The sequence below is a fragment of the Corapipo altera genome, unplaced genomic scaffold (genome assembly GCF_003945725.1).
Source record: "Corapipo altera isolate COAL_440 unplaced genomic scaffold, ASM394572v1 45, whole genome shotgun sequence".
NCBI lineage: Eukaryota > Metazoa > Chordata > Aves > Passeriformes > Pipridae > Corapipo > Corapipo altera.
Genome location: NW_020884877.1, coordinates 8156077 through 8175673, shown reverse-complemented (window position 1 = coordinate 8175673; position 19597 = coordinate 8156077). Strand labels below are relative to the sequence as shown.

Genomic DNA, 19597 nt, shown 5'->3' with positions numbered 1-19597 from the left:
TGAACAGGCACATGAATGCTGGAAGTTGGTCCACAAATAAGAATAAAGAGCTTCCCATGAGTAATGTGATTCATTCACCCCATTATATGATAAGCTCTGGGTCAGAGGGTGATGCAGCATTTCAGAAGCAGGCTTCCCAGATATCCTCTCAACTATTGCTCATCTAAACAAAAGCTGAAGATCTTTGCCATATCTCTTTATTTGCCCAGGTGAGAACAGAGAGTGAGGTAAGGCTTACAATGGAACTGCAATTATTTAGCTCTGATCTCGAAGTGGTCTTGTGTGAATTTGGAGCAGCAGTTGTACTTAGAATGAAACAGAACAGGAACAGAGAGAACTGAACATACTGAAGGAAATAAAGAGTAGATTCAGGATAAAATACTACACTTCACTGTAATTCCATCGGTTTAAGGGGTCACAGCCATGGTTTTATCTAGAGCACATTCATATATAACTACAAAAATTAAGGAGGGGAAGGCAAAAATGCAAGAAAAAGGTTAGCATAATTGCCCATACAGCAACTTTCCCTCCTGCCATGCAAACAAATAAACCTCTCAGGAAATTTGTAGTTTAGGAATTAATATTTTTTTCTGTCAAAGGTTTGAATATCAGAAGGAACTTCTCTGATAATCTGTCACGGATTTTATACCAATACTTATTGTATTAAGCCTATTAATCTCTATTTGATGTACAGCACATTTTTTAGAAAGACAATGTACTTTGATTTAAAAACTTTATGCAAATTATGAAATTTGTTTTGATTAAGCCTTATTCAGAGAAAAACTTGAAAAAGTATGCTATTCTGGTATTTTTATGTGAATGAACATCTTTTCCCTTCAAAATTACCTTTAGAAATATAAACTCTCAATTGCAGAAATGCTGATGAAAGCAAACGAAAATGTTTTGCTTTTCCAGACATTGTTTTTCCAGTGATCCCCATTTACAATTGTTGTTGCTGAGTTTTTATCATTCATCCTCATTTAACAGGATCTTTATTTAATCTCAAAATCTCCAAGGTATAGAAAAATAACCTGTCTTCTAGCCCTTCACTGAGCCCTGCCCACCAGTCTTCTGTCAGTGTACCACTGTATTTACATACCTGCTGTCACTGTGAATGCTTTTGATAGATTCGTGCATTTTTAACACATCTGCTTCAAAAGAGGCTATTGCCTAGGACACAAAGAAGTATCTGGTCATAACCTTATCAGCAATAACATTCATTTTTATATGCAAATTTTACTATAAGAGGGCATGACAAATTTTGGATTTGGTCTGTCTTATCGATTTACTAGTTAGCTTTTTAAATTTAACTTATTACAATCAACTGCTGCATTAAAGTATTTCTAATGGCTATTAGAGGAGACTGGAAAATTCATTCTATAGAGCAAGTTCTTTGTTCTATGACAAATTCTAAGTCTATGAGAATTTGTTTTAAATTAGAACAAAACATATTCCCTAGAATTTCTGCAAAATGGAATATTCTGATTTGGGAACAGTCTCTCCCAAGTCCCACAACTGCTTTGGGACAAGGAGATGAAGAGAGAGACTGGATGTAGAATAGAGAAGAAAACTCCTGGTCTTTGCATGGAAACAGCAGTCTCTGGGCCATGCAGGGAACAGTAACCCAGAAGCCAAGGACACAAATGCTCTCCATCTGCTTTTGGGGCATGATATAAGTTGGGTTGGAATCAGGGCTGCCAGGAAATTATGAGACTAAGAGCTGGGTCCCCAGGACCTCCATACTCATCAATTCTGATAAAAGCGATCATTGGACTTACTGTCCACATCTTTTGGAGCAAAGTGGAAATAAGCACTATAAGATCTTGGAAATCAGTATAAAACTGCTCAAAAAGAATTCTCAGCCCAGATTCGAAATGAACAAATGAGCAACGGACAACAGAATCCCAGTACAGGGATGCAAGTCCTATCTTGCTGTCTCCTAAAATGACAAATGCCAGCCATCAAAATTATATGTTTAAGCACTTTAAGTCTGCCCACAACTTCTCCTGCAGATATATGCTGGCTTGAGTTGGGCAGCAGAGTCCTAAATGACATCTCTTCCAAAGGGCAGCACAGAAGTAGCAGCCAAAGGAGTGACCTGACACACAGAGGCTAGTTTTCAGTCACTGCACCCCTTGGCTCCTGGGAAGAACAAGGTGAGTGGATGACACAAACTGGTTTGAACACAACTCAGCGTTCCCTATATTCTGAGTATGTGGAGAGCTGCCAATCTTTCAAATAAATATAGAAACAAAAACCTGCTATATACTTATTTTTAGCTACGCTGTCCTATCCACTCCTCTAGAATTGTTTCTATGTAGGGAAGCTGGAAATAGATTAGTGGAGACCTTTTGTACATTAGCTATTTTAGTTGGAGTGGACACCACTCTGGGTTTGTCCTTAAGAGGGGATCATTCTGTCCTCTTGCTATTGCCATGGTAACAAAAATGACCTGAACCTAAAAAGAATTAAGGCAGCAGTAGGAGGATATGATGGCATTTTTTACCTGTTAAAATAGAGAGAAGACTCCAGTCTTAGCTAGTCTTTAGCGTGCTACTCTAAGACAACTCAGCAAAACCCAAAGCAAATATTCTTACGGGTGCTTCTGAAGGTTATGGAAGTCAAGGAGACTAGTCACTAATCTTGGGAAGACATCAAATTCAAGCTTCACTGAGTTTTCATATTCCACATTTTTTTCCATAAGTGAGGAATTAACAGAAAGCTGAAGATGTCCAATACATTTTCATTAGTAATTAGATAGTTAACTTGGTAGGTCTTCTTCACAGCTGTAGCACTATTACTGCTTCATGTTTTTCTCACCTGAGCTATTGTCTTGCCTTGCTCTAGTGTCTTTCTGGTCTTTCTGTTATTGTCACTCTTCTGCATTACAGTCCCGTTTTCAGCTATGAACTCGGGTGACTCTGGGACACAACTATCCCCTGGGAAAGACGGGTTTTCAGGGCCAGGGAATGGTGAAGCACTGGATTCTGCAGGAGGACTGTGTGCCAAGAGAGAAATAATGAGTAGGTAAAGGATCAAGACTCACATGGTTTTGGTATCGAGAAAGAACAAAATAAAACTAATGCACTGTGAGTAGACAGACAGCTATGCTATTGACTAAGCAAGAAGTATGGTTTAGCCATGCCTGCTGGCACATTTTGGCTGAAAGAATGAAATTCCTAAAAACGAATCCCACTCTCCCAACAGAATCTCAACAATAGGTTCTTCTTTCCACTCATTTAGTTTCAGTGCAATTTGCTGCTTCTCTTCTACACTTCTTTTCACCAAGAGCTAAATATATTGGGAAATTCAACTACAAAAATATAGCAAAGTATCCTGCTGTTCAGTCCATTCTATGCCTGGAAAAGGCCAGATATCCATCAGTCCCATAATGACACCTGTAACAGCAGCCCTAAATTCTTCTTTGTCCCATTGCTACTCAAGCAATAGGTAGAGCAAAACCCCCCAGAATTATAGATAAATCTTGACTGCTCACAGAAAAATTAAATGACATTCAAAATGATGACATATTGTTTTGTTGCTAAATACAAAAGAGGAAATATTAGCAACGAAAAATGTTTTGCATTTCACCACATTCTAAAAAACAAACACTGAAATAATATTCTCTATGAGAATCACTGTAGCTATCATCCATCGGTCTTAAAGCATATAAAAAATTGTTTTCCAATTGCAAACCAACCAGAGTAGTAAAATCCAGTTCTATAAACAGATTTTTGTCCTCCTTCGCACAAGGAGGAAATTAATTCTTTTAGAGAGGACCGACCATTTTTTCCCTATTTCAGTCTCACTGAAGCCTCATTTGGAGAACATACGTGAGATGCAAGAGAGTTGCTAGGCCTTTATACAACTAGAAAGGAATCTCACCCTTTGCATGTTTGTAGTTTACATGCTTATCTCCTATAATCATTCCCTTCAGTTTCTACACCTAAATATCAACAAAAATCTCATAGCAAGGAAGGAGAAACTATTGGGAAAAATCACAACACAACCTGCAATGCTCATTATTAACCACCGTGATCAGTGGAAATACAGTAATGAATTTAAATATTAACCAAAGCACACCAAACAGCTGGTCTGAAAGGACTGGAATGGTGAGATTAGCTCACTACTGTGAGTAATCCCACAGGCCTGCAATTCAGTGGGACTTGAGTAGAATGACTGTCACTGAATGCACTGTGGGTCACACATGGAAAGTATTACAGTTAATTTCCAATGAATTTTTCACAGAGGAGTTGCTTAAAACCCCATGCAGTTGTGACAGGTACTAAATATTTGCAATGCTTGACCCTAGACTGAGCATAGGAAATGGCACAGAGCAAGAGAGACAACATAAGGAAGGAGGGAAGGAAGACACGAGCATGTTATATTTTATAAGACAACTGGTCATTATGTCATCAGCATGGTAATTATGGTTAAGCTATAGAACAATGTGCAGCAACTTCCCAGTTATTTTTTCCCTTTTTAATAGAAAAATTATGACGTGGTATCTGTCATAACAAAATCATTTATTCAAAGGGCATAATCAAGCAATATCTCACATCCTGACATTCAGAGATTATAAACTCATCTGAAAATGAAACTCACAAAGTCTTTTTGTGAGTAGGGAAGTGCCTCTCCTCCACTGTCTCCAGAGTCCTTCTTCTCTGAGCCTCCTTTCTTCTGCAGCGCTCTTGAAAGAGGTTGTTCCTGATGGTGCGGAGAAAGTGCTTTGCACTCGCCTTTGCTGACATCTATCAGAATGAGCAATAACAAAGAAGGGAGTGAATTTTCAAACAGGTGTTGCACAGAAGTAGACACAGTCTTGCAAAGGCAAGACATAAGAACACAAAGGTCAACCTGCTCAACAATTGAAGAAGCTTGTGGCTGCTATCTGAGTCCTAGAAGGGGAACTGAGCTGGATGATGATGCAGGACCACAGGCAAGAGCAGTTCCAATTCTTTAAGTAAACGAATCACTTTGCCTGGGCCAAATTGAGGCAGCCTGGAAATCCCTAATGCAGGATTTTGGCAGTTACAATGACTAAGCTCACAGTCACAACAATAATTCTGCCCAACTAGTATCTAAGTTCTCTCTTGATCAATGGGAAGAAGTACTTTTATATTTGTATGAAGCATTCATAGATGTAGTCTTCCACAACTCATGTCCTCCTCTCGTAGCATATAGTAAAATACACATCCATTTGTCACAACAGTGTCAGGCTCAGTCAGGTACAACAACTAAACTCAGTAGCTGTATAATAAGAGGACACAAACCAATTCTGCCCCAAGAAGTGACTGCTGCAAAACATGGGGTGAGCCCTGACAGACTGAAGGAAAACACAAAGAAAACACACCACATGCCTCCCAGTGTTTCTCAACATGGTAGTAACATCACCACAAGGTGTCAGCACAGAAAGGGAAAACTGCCGTTATTTCAAATGCCCACGCAGCAGTTCACTTCCCGATAAAGACAAAGTGAAAACTTACCCAGACAAGGCCAGCATCTGCTATAAGTGGAAGGGATGGGGATAGCAGCTTACTACTGATTCTTTTATGTCCCACACAAAGGATATAAAAGTGGTACCTGTCATAGTGAGTAGATTATCTTTTAATTTTGGTATAGACTTTGGCCTGTATTGTAATATTTGGCCTATAAAGTAATATTGACAGGGTTAACATAGGACTAGGGCTTCATAAAGTAAACCCAAGTTCAGTGATCTAGTTGCAATACTACAGAAACAGACAGTATAGGTGAGGAAAGGGACTTCATTGTACAACAAAACTGATTTCACTCACTCATATTCACTCACAAGCACTAAATACATGTGTCCAAGTAGTCTTTCCAGCATTCACACACCAAGGTGTATGTATACACATGATATGACCATAATGACTTGCAGTAACATGGAGGACAAGAGATACTAGTTCTCCTTAAGCCTCCATGGTCTTAGTGTGATCATGGGCTGTTTTTGGATGCACCTTTAGCTCTTTTAGGAGCTGGAAGTAATTGTGATCTTTTGCCTCCTTATTTGGATGTCTTAGAGGTCTTGTTCTTTAACTTTACATCATCTCTTGTGATGACATCTTCAGATGGCACTTTGTCCTTTGTTTCAGGATACCTTATGTTTTCCTGATTTGATTGTCCTGAGAAGCCATGTGTGGGAGTTCTGTGGTCTTGGTTATCAGTTTATCTAGGCTGCATCACCTCCTGCCTTATATTCCTCTTGCCCTTCCTTCTGGCACTTTGACATCCACACTCCCATTCACACCAATTTTAATGTCTCTACTAGAAATCTCCACATGAGGAGATCAGTTGCCATTTGGTTCTCCTACTTTGTCACAGATGGAGAATAAGGAAGAATATTTGGAAGAATGAACTGTTTTTAATGCAGATATTGAGCATCCAGATACAGTTTCTCACAGTGTTAGCACTGTGTTAGTGTTAGTGTTCTCTTCAGAAAGAGAACAATGAAGTGGCAACAGTGTAATATTTCCCCGGACAAAGGGTGACTACAAGAGCACTCTAACATTCTTTAGTTTTAGTGAAGACACTGGTTACCCAGGTATCTTTCACTTTAACTGCAGGGCGTAGGGAAGGAAACCATGAAGTTAAGCTTTCTAGGGAAACTTTCTTAAGTGCTTTTCAGTTCATTTACTGGAACAGAAGGATACTGTTATATAAATCCACAAAAAAACCCAAAACAAACAAACACCTGTCTGCTGCTGTGTGCAAGATCTGGAATCTCCTGCTCAAAGGAGAAGCTGGTCTTCCAAACACAAATTCCCAGTGTCATACTTCACCACTAGTGTGATGAAAGCACAAGTAGCCCCTGTAACAGAGTCCAAGGTGGTGAGCTTGGTTGGGCACACGCTGCCTCTTTGTGCCACATCCCTAACTGACAGAGACAAATGAATCAGAAGGGTTTACAATAAAGTGGGAAAACTCTGGGAGAAAAAACATTTCATGCAGGAGTTCGTACAACTTTAGGATGAATTAATTTTTGCATGAGTCTGCATTGGGATTGGGATGAAGGAGCACTGGGATACACTGACGGGACTTTACACAGGTTTAAGGATTATCTGTAAACAGCAAACTTACCATTAAAGTCCTTGAAAAGAGGACTTGCACTAGGATATTTCATCGCTTTATTCAGTTATTTCAGAACAAAACACTCATTCCTAAGTTAGAAGCCACATTTTTCCTTTTCCTGTCACACTGTGCCCAGATTAATAATGCTAATATGTCATGGCCATTATGGCTAATCCACATATAATTTTATAATGAATGTAGTTCAAGAATCTACTGCCTACTTGCCTACAGGAAGAACCTGAACAGGGAAATTAATCAGTACAATGGGACTCTACCTGCACACAGTGTTCCACAACAGGATGTGACCTCTTATGTGGTTTGCACAGACGGCCAGTGAAAAAGCACGCTTGGCAAAGGTCAAAATTGAGGCACTTCAAACAGCGATACCTGTGAGGGAAAACAAAGGGATTCAATAACTCCCTCACAAGTAAGGACTTGGTGTAAGTGAGCTTGACTACTGAAAATACAGATCCCTGGGCTCTGAAATGCAGAGAAACAGCTTTGTTAGAATTATGACTTTCCTCAACATTCTCTGAATGTAAGTTATTTTGTCCAAATGATAATGGACTATTCTCCAAACCCACTAGTGATTTTAGTATTATTTACTCACTGCATTGAAATGCAGTTCATGGAAGAAACAGCTGTTTAGCATAATTTTTGAGAATGTAGTTTCAACTTCACATGCTTCTTATGCGCCAGCTTACCTCTATTTGCTGCTCTCATGGAACTGTAATATTGAGTGACACATAATACACGTTTGATGTAGGATTTGCAAGCAAAAAACTAAAAATGCAAGAAACTAAACTTGCAAGCTTACTACTAGTGAGAAAAGAGTAACAGTAAATTGATTTTCTGAGCATTCTGGTCAGAGGTAATGGATAGCATTCTTTTTATACCACTATGCCATTTTATACCATTACTTAGATGAACAAGATGTTAAGATGGATAACCTAACTAGCCAGTTAATACAACTGGCTATGGGACAAAGAACTAAGAAATTAGAAACTCAGGTTTAATTGGCTTTACTTCTGAATTGCCAGTTTACCTTCAGCAAGTCTTCATAATCATGTCTGTGCTAGTGAACTAAAGAGAAGCAGGATGCAGGCTTGAGCACTAGCCTGTGATGGTTCTCTCCCTCTTTTACTGACTAAATTAGATTATATCCAAAGTTTGTTGCTTAATACATCAGTTATAGCCTGTAAGGTATGCAAACAATAGTAAGAACTGATGCACCTGAGACCAGTAATGGGGAAAACTTTGCAGACTCTACATCTAGCTCGGTGAAAAACCATTTCCGTGGCTGATAATCTGTAACATGTAGGGAGCCACAGGAGAACAGCAGGCTCCGATCTCAGCCAAGACAGGAATTTTTCTTCAACAATAGCTGAATTCAGAACCTAGAAAAAATACATGTCTCAAGTTCATACATTCATTTGAAAAGAACAGGTGTTTCATCTACAAAGATTTTATTAAAAAATCTTTGACATTGGACCTTGCTAGCACAGATTTTCCATTCATATAAAATGTTACTGGGTTCTAAAGGTCTTGGAATAAATGCAAAAGTCTTCAGCAGTATCTTACTGAACATCTTTTCTATAGATGTAAATCCTCCTTTATTGTGAGACTGTTGGTCAGCTCTGCCCCTTAACAGCAGGTACTTGGGGATGTTATGTGGTGACACACTTGTAGTTTTAATCAATCAGCAACATTCAAAATAATTTCCCAGGACATCAGAATTTCACTCACCCCATGGAAACAGTCATGAGTCGCAATTTCCACACAAGACAGAGTGCAGCTTTCTCCCACAATGGCTGGGATCTGCATTAAGAAGAAAGGCTGAGAAGTACCTCAATAAAAAACAGATGTTCCCATCATGCTCTGCTGCGATGGTGACAGCACACAGATGGTGAAGAATCTATAGAAATGCCATTTTACATACTGATCTGAAGAAAACCTGTTCATATTCATATCATCAGTATGCAGTTTCATAGCTCAACATGCCTCAGAATTATTTGCTTCCAACTCACTTACTGATATGGATCAACATACTATGTTGCCACACTATAATACCGAAGGACACTGGGTTTGAACCTTGGGAGTAATTTTCAGATCCTGTTTTCAGCACCAGTTCAGCTGTAAATACCTGTATGCTAAGGTATCTTCCTGCAACTGCAAGCTATTCTAATGAGTACAGACATCTGAAGTTTGGAGTTGCCTTAGAAACAGTTGTATGTAGCTGTTCCCAGGATGTGTAAGCTCAGGCAACATGACTGCAGAGGCATTCAGAGATCCAAGCAGTTACTCTGATGGAGAAAAGGGACAGAATTTGATTCTTTTACCTATTTTGCATGGTAGTTCCCTATGACCACAGAGTATCCTATTGACTTCAGTCCCATAAGGTAATCAAACATAAAATGTATCAATCAGGTATTTTTTTTCTCTTACAAAATCCATTGTGTAGCAGCATTGCAGCGGCATTACCTGATTTAAGTCTGTTAGTAGGCTTCTCAGGGCACTACGGGTAATCAAGGCCACCTTCCCATCAGGGACAGCATAAAACTGGAAGAAAGCTGAAAACAAGAGGAAAGAAACTGGAATCCTGGCAGAGCCTGAAGTGTCTTCAAGCTATCTTCAAACTGCTATGGTGACTGCAGCCTACCAAATAAACCCCATAATAAAGTTCCACTTTATTATCCACCTAACAGGCTCACAGTGACCACTGTGGCAATACTTTCATCCTATGACAAGGGAAAGAGAAGGAAAGTAAGGAATTTATGGCAATTCCTTATTGCTGGCATTTAAGACAGGTAAGGAGGAAGGAAGCAATGAGCTCATTCTCGTGGCATTAAGAAAAATATTTAAATATGTTTATACAAGAAGTGCCCTATTTAAATTGTGAATTGTTAATTGCAAATTGTAATCTGGATGGAAATACGCAAGTAGGCAGTGGGAGAGTATGAGATGAATATTTCACTGGTGCTCCATTTGTTCTCCATTTTAGCCATTTAATTCAGGCAGAAATCTTTGTGCTGCACATCGCACTGGGCCACCTTTATCTGTTATACTTAGTTCTTTAAACATTTTTGTCCAATGTCTAAAAGCTTACTGGATCAAATATAAAAAATGGCTTTCTAATCCAATGAAATTTAAAACTAGTCTTCTTTTCTGTGAGGCAAATTGAACATGGCCTTCATTTTTAAGCTCTACTTATTTTAAACTTTACTATGATCTGTTCTGAGACTATGCAAAGATGGCTACAGACATTAATTGAAAAGTATTATTCTGCATCAGCCTTTCTCTATAACTGAGCAGTCAACATAATTTACTTTTTGCATGGCAGAACTGTATTCCCTTCTAAAGTAAAAAAATTACAATGGAGATTTTCTTGATGTTCAGTATTTCAGGCAGTGTATAAAAATCATATATTTCCCACCTCTGTATTTAGCCAGTAGAGTGTCTCCTGAAAGGGCAATTAGGGCAGCTGCAGCAGATCTAATTTTGACATACCCCGTTCCAGATCTAAGAAAATAAAATAAGTCACAATACATTCACCAAGAATGCAAAAACTGAAACTTCTAAAGAATAAAATATTGCTATGTTAGGAGACAACTTCAAAACTCATACCCTTTTATATGTATAAATATAACTGATGTAACTTTTCAGTGATAATTTATGTTCCAAGATGCCACGCAATCATAAAACAAAACCACAACATCTCCTTCAAAGACCTCACGTTCCAAGTAAAATATAACTTTACTTTCACAACACATGTCCTAAAAAAAAAAATCTGCTCTTTATTTGTGGAAAGCCTTCCCAAATATGGAAGAGAATACAGGTTACAACCTGGTTTTTGCATTATAACATCAGGTAGCTTCACTATGGCTCCAAATCTGCACTGAGCTTTTCTTGAGCTGATTCCATTTAATTTCACTGCAACTCAATTTAAAAAAAAGGATATAGGCAGGACCAGGACTTCAGTTTTTACCATTAGATAATAAATAGCCTATATTAATTTAGAACCCAAGTTTTTGACATAGGCACCTAATGAACAAAACAATTATTTTTTTGTGAAGACTAAGAAGACATAAATTGGAAAGCACAAATCAGGAAATCCTGGAATTCTGTATTTAAGATACCACTTTTGTAAAGCTATATTGCACTTCAGAATATCATTACATAACATTTTTTCCAAGAGTCTTTAGATAAATCCACAGTGCATAAAGCTGCAACATACTCTTCAAAGTATGTGCTCCTCCTATGAAATACTTTCCAGTGTTACTATGGAGAATAGCACTCAGAGAAAACTTGGTTAGAAGAAAATTGTAAGAAGCTTTTTCTATCCTATATACATGTCAAGAAATTTGTGAAAATTTAAAAAAAAAAGCAGCAAAAAGAAAATTACACAGTAAAAAAAAAAAAAAACAGAATAAAAGACCAAGATAGTCCTGTTAAGGAGATTCTTCTAAATTATTTCTCTACAGTGCACACAAATTACAAAATACTCTTGATGTTTCTAGCTTTTTTTCTTAATACAGCAGTTTATTCTTAGCCTTCATTGATTTTTCTACGTAAATAAACATTAACAACAATATGGGACCTTAAGGAGTAGTGATCATATTATTAATGAACACTGACTCAAGAAAAAGTCCTGAGACCACTTACATCTCACTCACTTTGAGCAGAAAACTTTGCTTCAATATATAAGGGAATAAATTTCACTCGTGGTAAATAAATTGTACAATGAACTTAGCCTTTTAAATCTGATACAATCACAAACCAATCCTGCCTTTAGTTAATTAATTCATTATTCACAAACAATACATGAGAAAAATACACTCTGTGAACTGCCTCCTTATTACCTCCAGAAACTATTTGCTCCTTGCAGGAGCTGATCAGCTTAGTTATGAGACATCAATTTTGTTTCATAATTATTTGATTAAGTTTTTAAGCTGGAGAAAAATGAATGAAGAAAAGTGACTGGAAAATTCTTGACCTCTGCACCTCTGGGTGCTGCCCTGCAGAGGCAAATACTGATTCTTTTGCAGAAGTGTATCAAAATATCTTGGCAGTCAGAAGAAGAGCTACTCTGTAAAGCTGTTCAGAGAAAAAGCTGGTATGGACTGGCAGAAGACTGGACTTCCAGATAGTTTTGGAAACATTTGACCACCGTTTCTCTGATACAGCTTTTGCCTCATATTCTGACAGCTGAACTATTCCTAGTTTGTATACCAAGAAAAAAAATATCAAATGCGAGAGTTTTATACAGAAATGGTGCAAGAGTGGTAGAAACAATACTTGGGGTGGGAATTACATGGTCTTTAAGGTCTCTTCCAAAGAAACATTCTATGATTCTATGATACTTCACGATGGATTTACATTTATTCTTCTTCTCACCTGTCATACATGGCAACGAGCAGACTCAACGTGAATTCAGCGGCTCTCGGATCTACCTGGCCTGGTTTTTCTAATCTTGCCCTTCGGAAGAGTTCTGTCAACATTCTAGAGATTTGCTGCACATTCAGAGAAATCTGCTCTCCCCTCTGGCTCTGTTCACTTGATAGGATGTGCTGAATCAGAGAAACATCAATCAAATCCACTGTGGGAAAATTAGGGAAGAAATGAATGAGAATCCCTGCCCTTTCATGAATGGAAGAGCAACAATTTTGTATTAGAAAAGCCTAGCTAGGACAAGTTTGTAAAATGAAGTCTAAAACAGTATGCAACATAAAAAGGAAGTAATCTGAGAAAGGTCTTGCTGGGTTTATGGATCTAGTAAAACTTGTGAGGCTACAAAGATAGAACAGCTCAACTAAAATTCCCTGAATGGGATTTTGGGATAGGAAGGGGAGAAAACAGCATGATTAATTGCATCCAAATTATAGAGGAAAGTAGTACGCTCAACTGCATCCAAATTACAGATGCAAGTTTTTTTCTATATATAGATAGTATAAAACGACACACCACTCAGTATTGCAGGAAAAAGCTCACCTGTGAAAACAATTCATGCTTTGATGTAAGCTTTCTTCTCATGCACAAATACAAAGAGAAGAGGGGTGCTATGGCCAAGAAAGGGGTAAGAAGGCCGTATTATAAATGTCCTATGGAATAACTAACATCCCGTAGGAAGAAAGCTATGGCTTCTTATAGGCCACATTCAGTACCAGAGAGGCATGATCAATTAGCATTAACTTCAGAAGTGAAAAATTGTAGTAGACTGAAAGTCTGTGGATTGCTGAAGCAGCAGAGAATCTAGACTATGTCACCAGTGGTCTTTCCAGCACAAATGGGAACACTGCAGTGGGAGTGAAACTCAATCTGGAAACCCATGTGCACTTCTGGTCACAAGGGTTCAAGGAGGAGTAGAGCAACTGGGGTAGATTTTCTGACTGCCTAGAGGAGACACGAAGGACTAGGCAACAGAGGTAATGAAAACCAGTACCTGTGGCTGTGCCCAAATGAAAAAAACTATGGCCAAGGCCAACAAACTAGTCATCTTTTCTGTGTTGCCCTCAAGACCTCACTTGCAACATTGTGCCTTTTCAGCAACAGATTGTTTCAGATGGAAAATTCAAGGATTTCCATAAAATTTAGCTCAATATGGCATTTACATCCAGTAATTTCAAAGTGAGCTAGGTGAGCAGGACTTTGTTCCACAATTTGTTGCTTGCATAGAATTCTCTCTCACTTCAAAGACAGGGAGAATGAATTCTAGCCAGGGTTTTTCTGGTCTATTGTACTTTATTTTACTCTCATTAATACTTATAGTATCAATAATAATGCCAGTCAATGCATTTTCAATGATCCATGATTATTTCCAACAAATCAGCTACTAAGAAAAATGAGAATTTGATTTTTCACAAGCATAATAATGCACAAAGATTAATAATTGCCAGTGATGTCTACATAGCAGTGTTGCAGACTGTAATAACAATTTGATTCTCCCATAAGTTTAGAATTTTACTAATGTATTTCCACTGACATTCAAAAGGAAAAAATCAATTGTGTATGAAGCATTATCTAGATCTTAAGTGTTCATAATGCATTCTGAGATTCCCATGTGGAAAATGAGAGAGCAAAGTAGCATAATAACTCATGGTGACAGCAATGCAAATTTTTTAGAGATTCTTCTCCCTGTAAAAGCAGAGGATTCTCTTTGGCTACTAACACTGGCACAGACTCTGTACTGAGCGTAGTTTTAAGGCTGTTCTGTAGACGGAGCTCTGAACATCATTGAAAGCCTCTGTGAAAGAAAACAAACACACATTACAATAGAGCAGTTCATTTAAAACTAACTAAAAATCAAAACAACAAAATTTGGGGTTTGGAAAAATGATCTCTTAACGAGTGACATGGCTGTAAAAATAGAATTTACCATAGAGAGCACACCTGCTTCTTTGGGTATTGAGTTTATTCACGGATCAGGAAAAGGGTTATGAACTGCCCATACTTTTAGCCAAGATCATAATGAAATAATATTTCTTCAATCAAACAGGTTTCTTGATCAGAGATGCTCTTCGACAACGAACAGTTTGTCAGTTTGCACAGCAGGGTTATTGTTTTGGATGTATACTGTTTCAAGCATTAAACAAATCTTCTGTCAAGTATCTGTGACTCTTGCAGAAGAAGATAAGCAATTTACCAGAGCAACTGGCTTTTGACATTTCTGCTTAGCAATTCCACTCAAGCTGCTTGACTAAATCCCATACCCCTACATGATTTCAGCTCATTTCTTTCATATCACTATAGGATGTTTTCCTGAGTGGAAAGTAAGGTCTGCTGAACATGACCTATACCTGATACTTTACATACATACCTAGAATTTCAAGACCAAAAAAAAAAAAAAGGCTTGTTCACTAAACTTTAGAAACTAGAATGGGGTTTATCAGTTATCCTCCTGTCCTCAGAGACTCTTTTTTCCTGTACTTCAGAGAGAAAGAGTTACACACAGTTGATTAAGGTTAAAGATAAGCAATAAATATGCATAACTGAGTAGAAATAACTCACAAAACACTTTACCTGTTCAGTTTGGAAACAAGCCAATCTGTGTGCACCGTTTTCCCACAAATACACCAGATTAATATTAATAGTCAGCAAATTATGGGCTCTGCTGGTTCCCAGATGCTGCCTAAGCTATAGAAAGAAGCCAATAACTGCTATACCATCTGTTTAGTCCTGCTCTTGTCATACTATGTTTTGTGATATTATTTGGAGATGTAGTGTAGCATGTCATACAATGTGAAAAATGAGTTTTGACTTCCACGCATCATCAGTTCCCTTTCTCCAGTAAACTGATCCAAAGCCCTTTTGAAAGTATCAGAAAGGCTCCCACAGTTTTCAGTAGGCTGTGGATTAAATTCCAAATGCTTATTTTCAAATACAAATGCTAGAAACATACACATCATCCAATTCAAACACCTTCCATGTGCAAGATGACTTTCTAAGTGAAGGGAATCTGTTTTAGTAGCCATCTGCTACTCAATTCAAGTCCATCCTTACAGACAAAATGTGGCCTCAAAGTCAGGCATTCTGTGCCTGTCAAACACAGTTCCAGAATTAACTTGCGAGAGCACACAAGTAAAATAGCAAAGAAAAAAAGCTCAAGTAAAATACAAAGCATTTTAGGATTATTATTTATGAGAGGCTATTTAGGGCCATTAAACTCTTTAATATCTCATAGGAACGGGGTTTCCCCTTTGGACAGAAAATCAGCATGTAATCATTCTGCAGTGGGTCAAATTTCACCTCAAGAAGCATAAATGCCCTTAGTTGAGAAGCTGAGAAAGGAGCCTCTGCACATATCAAAGAGTGTGTTGTTCCCTGACATCTTCAGCTGGTTACCTGCTAGTTCTGCATTTTGTGCTACTTGCTCTGTAGCAGATGAAGCATTTGCTGAGATTTTGCACTCAGAGAGGGAGTGTATGGCCATCCTTCATGCCTATTTGAGAACACGGGAAAAAACGTAGCATATATATTATAAATTAGGGAAGATGATCCCAGTGTGCCATGAACCAATGTGATAATAGCAAGGAAGGTGCCAGGGCAGATCCAACAATAAAGGTAGGACATAACAGCTGTGTAATTTGTCATTCACGTGCTACAGGACAGAAATTCTGAAAGTGGCATGACTTCATTACAATTCAGTAGTTTCTGTTCAAAAAGACACAGAAATGCCTCTTGAGAAAAGTTGGGAAAAAATAAGAAAAATGCTCACCCTGCAAGTCTGGATCCATTTGAAATGAACAGATGGCATTAGGCATTCTACAACAAAACAAAAAAAGTGTAAAAGCACATATTCCAGACAGAGACATATCGAACCATTCAAATAAAACCTTTTAATCTGAACAATTTACTGGTTGCATTTCAGAAATTAAATTAAACGGAATACATAAGACAACATAGCAGTTCTGGTGCCACTTGCAGAGAAACACCAGGAAATTGCACACCCTCTGCTCAGCATAAAGTAGGAGTAACTCAAGTAATTGCAAAACTCTAGCAGGGCAAAACTGATCCTCAAAACAGTTTCAAGTACAGGAAATCGGACCTTTCACTGTAAGAGTCCAGTGTTTACATGCAGGATTACTACACAGTCCATAGTGTACAATTTCAGGTCACAGAGGGTATAACTGTAAACCAGCCTCTTCCCAAGATTCATTGATTGCAATTGCTCACAAGTATTTCCTAAAATTTTCAACAGAACTTACGTTTTTTTCTGAGGTGACATTATTTCTTTTTGAGCTGACTTGGAAGGGAAAAAGGAAGGATAACCATGAACATCCTTTTTTAAACAACTCTGAAAGCAAAAGTAATTATGTCCCTGATAATAATGGAAACTGAATGTCTCCCCTCAGGATTTATTTCATTCATGCTCTAAACTACATTATATTTTCAAACATAAAAATATGAATTAATTATAGTAACTATCAGTTAATATTACAGTTGCAAAACATTAGGTATAACGGATCTAAGTTTTACAAGATTCCAAGGGCCACATATATGGCTTATTGTGGAGAAAAAAGGGAAATTTTGCCAGAATAAATAAAAATTAAATACTTGGAAAATATTTAAAACTTAAATAATACCTTTGGTGTTAAACCCTAACTTAAACAGATGTTCACTTACTACATTTCTCCAGTGAGAATCATTGATCACTTGACATAAACATGACAGAATACTGGCCAATTCTGAAGCATAAATATTCAATGATCTGTAATTGTTCAGTCTACCATAAATATGCTTCTCACCATTTTAGTTGGTGAAAGCTGCTACTTTGTGTTTCAGTCTCTAAGTAATCAATAAATACTTAAAATAATGGGATACAGATTTGCTTTCACAACTTTTCATTAAAGACTACAATGCCACAGTTTTTACTTAAGTCTTTCTTTGAAAGAAATGTTTCTTTTCCACTGTTCTTCTATATTCTTCCTTACTAAGATTTAGAACTTGGACTCAACACTGGGTTCTGCAAGACTACAGCTCTGCCCAACATTTACATAGGCATGTAACTTTGTACATATACATATGCATATGCAAATATATATGCAATATATATGCAAATATGATACAATTACTCCTAAAATACATGCAGTAGTAGGTGCCTCTGCATAGCCTGACAGAAAAGTCAATGTAGGCAAATCAATGAAATCAGAAGATTCTAAACAATGAATTAAAGATAAGTGTTTATCGAAAGCTACATGTTTTGTAAGAAACCTAGAAGGTAAACTTACAAACACACAGCTTGCCTCATGTCTTCCTCCTGTTTTTCTCTGCACCAAGGGTACATAAAATAAAGAAAGAGGATGGAATGAATGTAAAAATATACAGAACTCATTAGAATTTGCTTACTCAAATAAGAACAGATCCTTACTGAATTATGCAGCATGCATAATCTATGAGCACCTGATACTGTAAAATGATAAGATCTCTATTCAGTACAGTGCAGTGTCCAACATATGGAAAGACCCTATAGCCTTCTATTAGGGTATTTATGGTCTCGAAGTTAAGTATGTGTTTATGTGTTTTACCAAACTGCCCACCATTATCCAACATCATACCTATGAATCCTTCCTCCAAAATGTTACAAAAGGCATTATTAATGTATGTACAGTCTACGTTTTTAAACACAAAACTCTGTGGACACTCCAGATCTTGACTGCAGTTAGAAACACGTGGGTGAAATGAACAGAATCTACTTCAGTATTAGCACATCTACCTTATAATGAACATAATATGAAAGTAAAAGCAGTATCTGCCAGCCATCAAATCTGAACTAACTTTGCTCATTCATACACCATTTCAGTCAGTGTGTTATATTTCAGCTACCTGTGCCCTTTAACAATGAAAAAAAACAGAAAACAAACAAATGAGAAAATTAAAATTATGTACGAATGTGCAGGAAATAAATTCTTACAATTATAAATCTTGGTCCCATTAATAAGAATACTCTTATGTGCAGAACAAGAGCAGCCCTTTTCTTGAAACCTATTGTAATGTGAAAGAAAAGTGATATTTGATTACTTATATGTACTTTATTTGCCTTACAGGTTCTCAGAATACGTGCTTCAGCAAATAAAATGCACTTTTAAACATGCTACATGATTAAGTTACAGTACAGAGAAAGACAAGCCACATGAAGTAAGGCAGAAATCTCCCAGCAGATCAATTGACTTGATCACAGAGAATTTTTTTCTTTTGAAATCAGGCAACATATCATCAACATTTTAAATATGCATAAAATAACCTACAGCTACTTTTGTTTCCTGTGAAGGGTGAACACATTCTATGTTTTGTTCAAAGGCCAAAATTATTGTCTCCTCTTAAATACAGTAGCTGCTCTTACCTTTCTCTCATTACTTACTAAAGGCCCAAAAGTCAGACGACACTGCCAGAGGAGTCCGGTAGTTTTATAGCACTTAAAAGTTGATTTCAAGATGCAGTTCTAAAGGTTTTGCTTTTAAATTAATGTTGCTCACAACAAATGCCTGGCAAAGGCCCAGATCAAAGTATCAGGTAATTGTCTAAGCAGTCAAAACAGAGAACACTAATTAAATAGTAATAAATATCCTGAATTATTAAAGATAAAACTTCTTTGATCTTTGTTTCAAAGTATTTCTCTAAGGTTGGAGTGCAATATTTCTAAATTGAGGGACCTTTACTAAGCATCTCCCAGTTGCTGAGAAACATGTTGCTATAGAGACTTAAAATAAGGTGGAAGCTGGCACAGTAATGCAGAAAGCACAGTGTGCTGTAACAAACAGTTGGTGCAGCTACACAAAGAAGAAAAATAGTAAGCCCTAGTGGTAATGTCCTAGAATAAGGATTGTTCAGAGCAACCTGAAAGCTAACACACTCTTCACAACACCCAAATGTAAGGGTTTATGCAGAATACATATAACATTTGTAAGACCCATATATTTAGCTTAAAGCCCTTTTTCATAAATATTTCAACAGCTACTCTAACATCCAGGCAGTAGGAGTCATCAATGCCATGAATATCCTGCATATATAACAT

At 37.4% G+C, this 19597-nt stretch overlaps 1 protein-coding gene across 1 annotated transcript in view; it reads right to left on the bottom strand.

Annotated features, from left to right (window-relative positions):
• Positions 1–19597, bottom strand: part of DYTN (dystrotelin) — a 27655-nt gene extending 8058 nt beyond the window's left edge. The window contains exons 1-12 of the mRNA XM_027637495.1: positions 17814–19597; positions 16301–16347; positions 14255–14329; positions 12484–12685; positions 10523–10608; positions 9571–9659; positions 8836–8907; positions 8323–8486; positions 7365–7476; positions 4606–4751; positions 2821–2998; positions 1100–1170 (exon numbers count right to left, since the gene is read on the bottom strand). Coding sequence (XP_027493296.1) covers positions 1100–1170; positions 2821–2998; positions 4606–4751; positions 7365–7476; positions 8323–8486; positions 8836–8907; positions 9571–9659; positions 10523–10608; positions 12484–12685; positions 14255–14329; positions 16301–16347; positions 17814–17968 — 1397 coding nt within the window. The 5' untranslated portion in view covers positions 17969–19597. The remainder of the gene's footprint in view (positions 1–1099; positions 1171–2820; positions 2999–4605; positions 4752–7364; positions 7477–8322; positions 8487–8835; positions 8908–9570; positions 9660–10522; positions 10609–12483; positions 12686–14254; positions 14330–16300; positions 16348–17813) is intronic.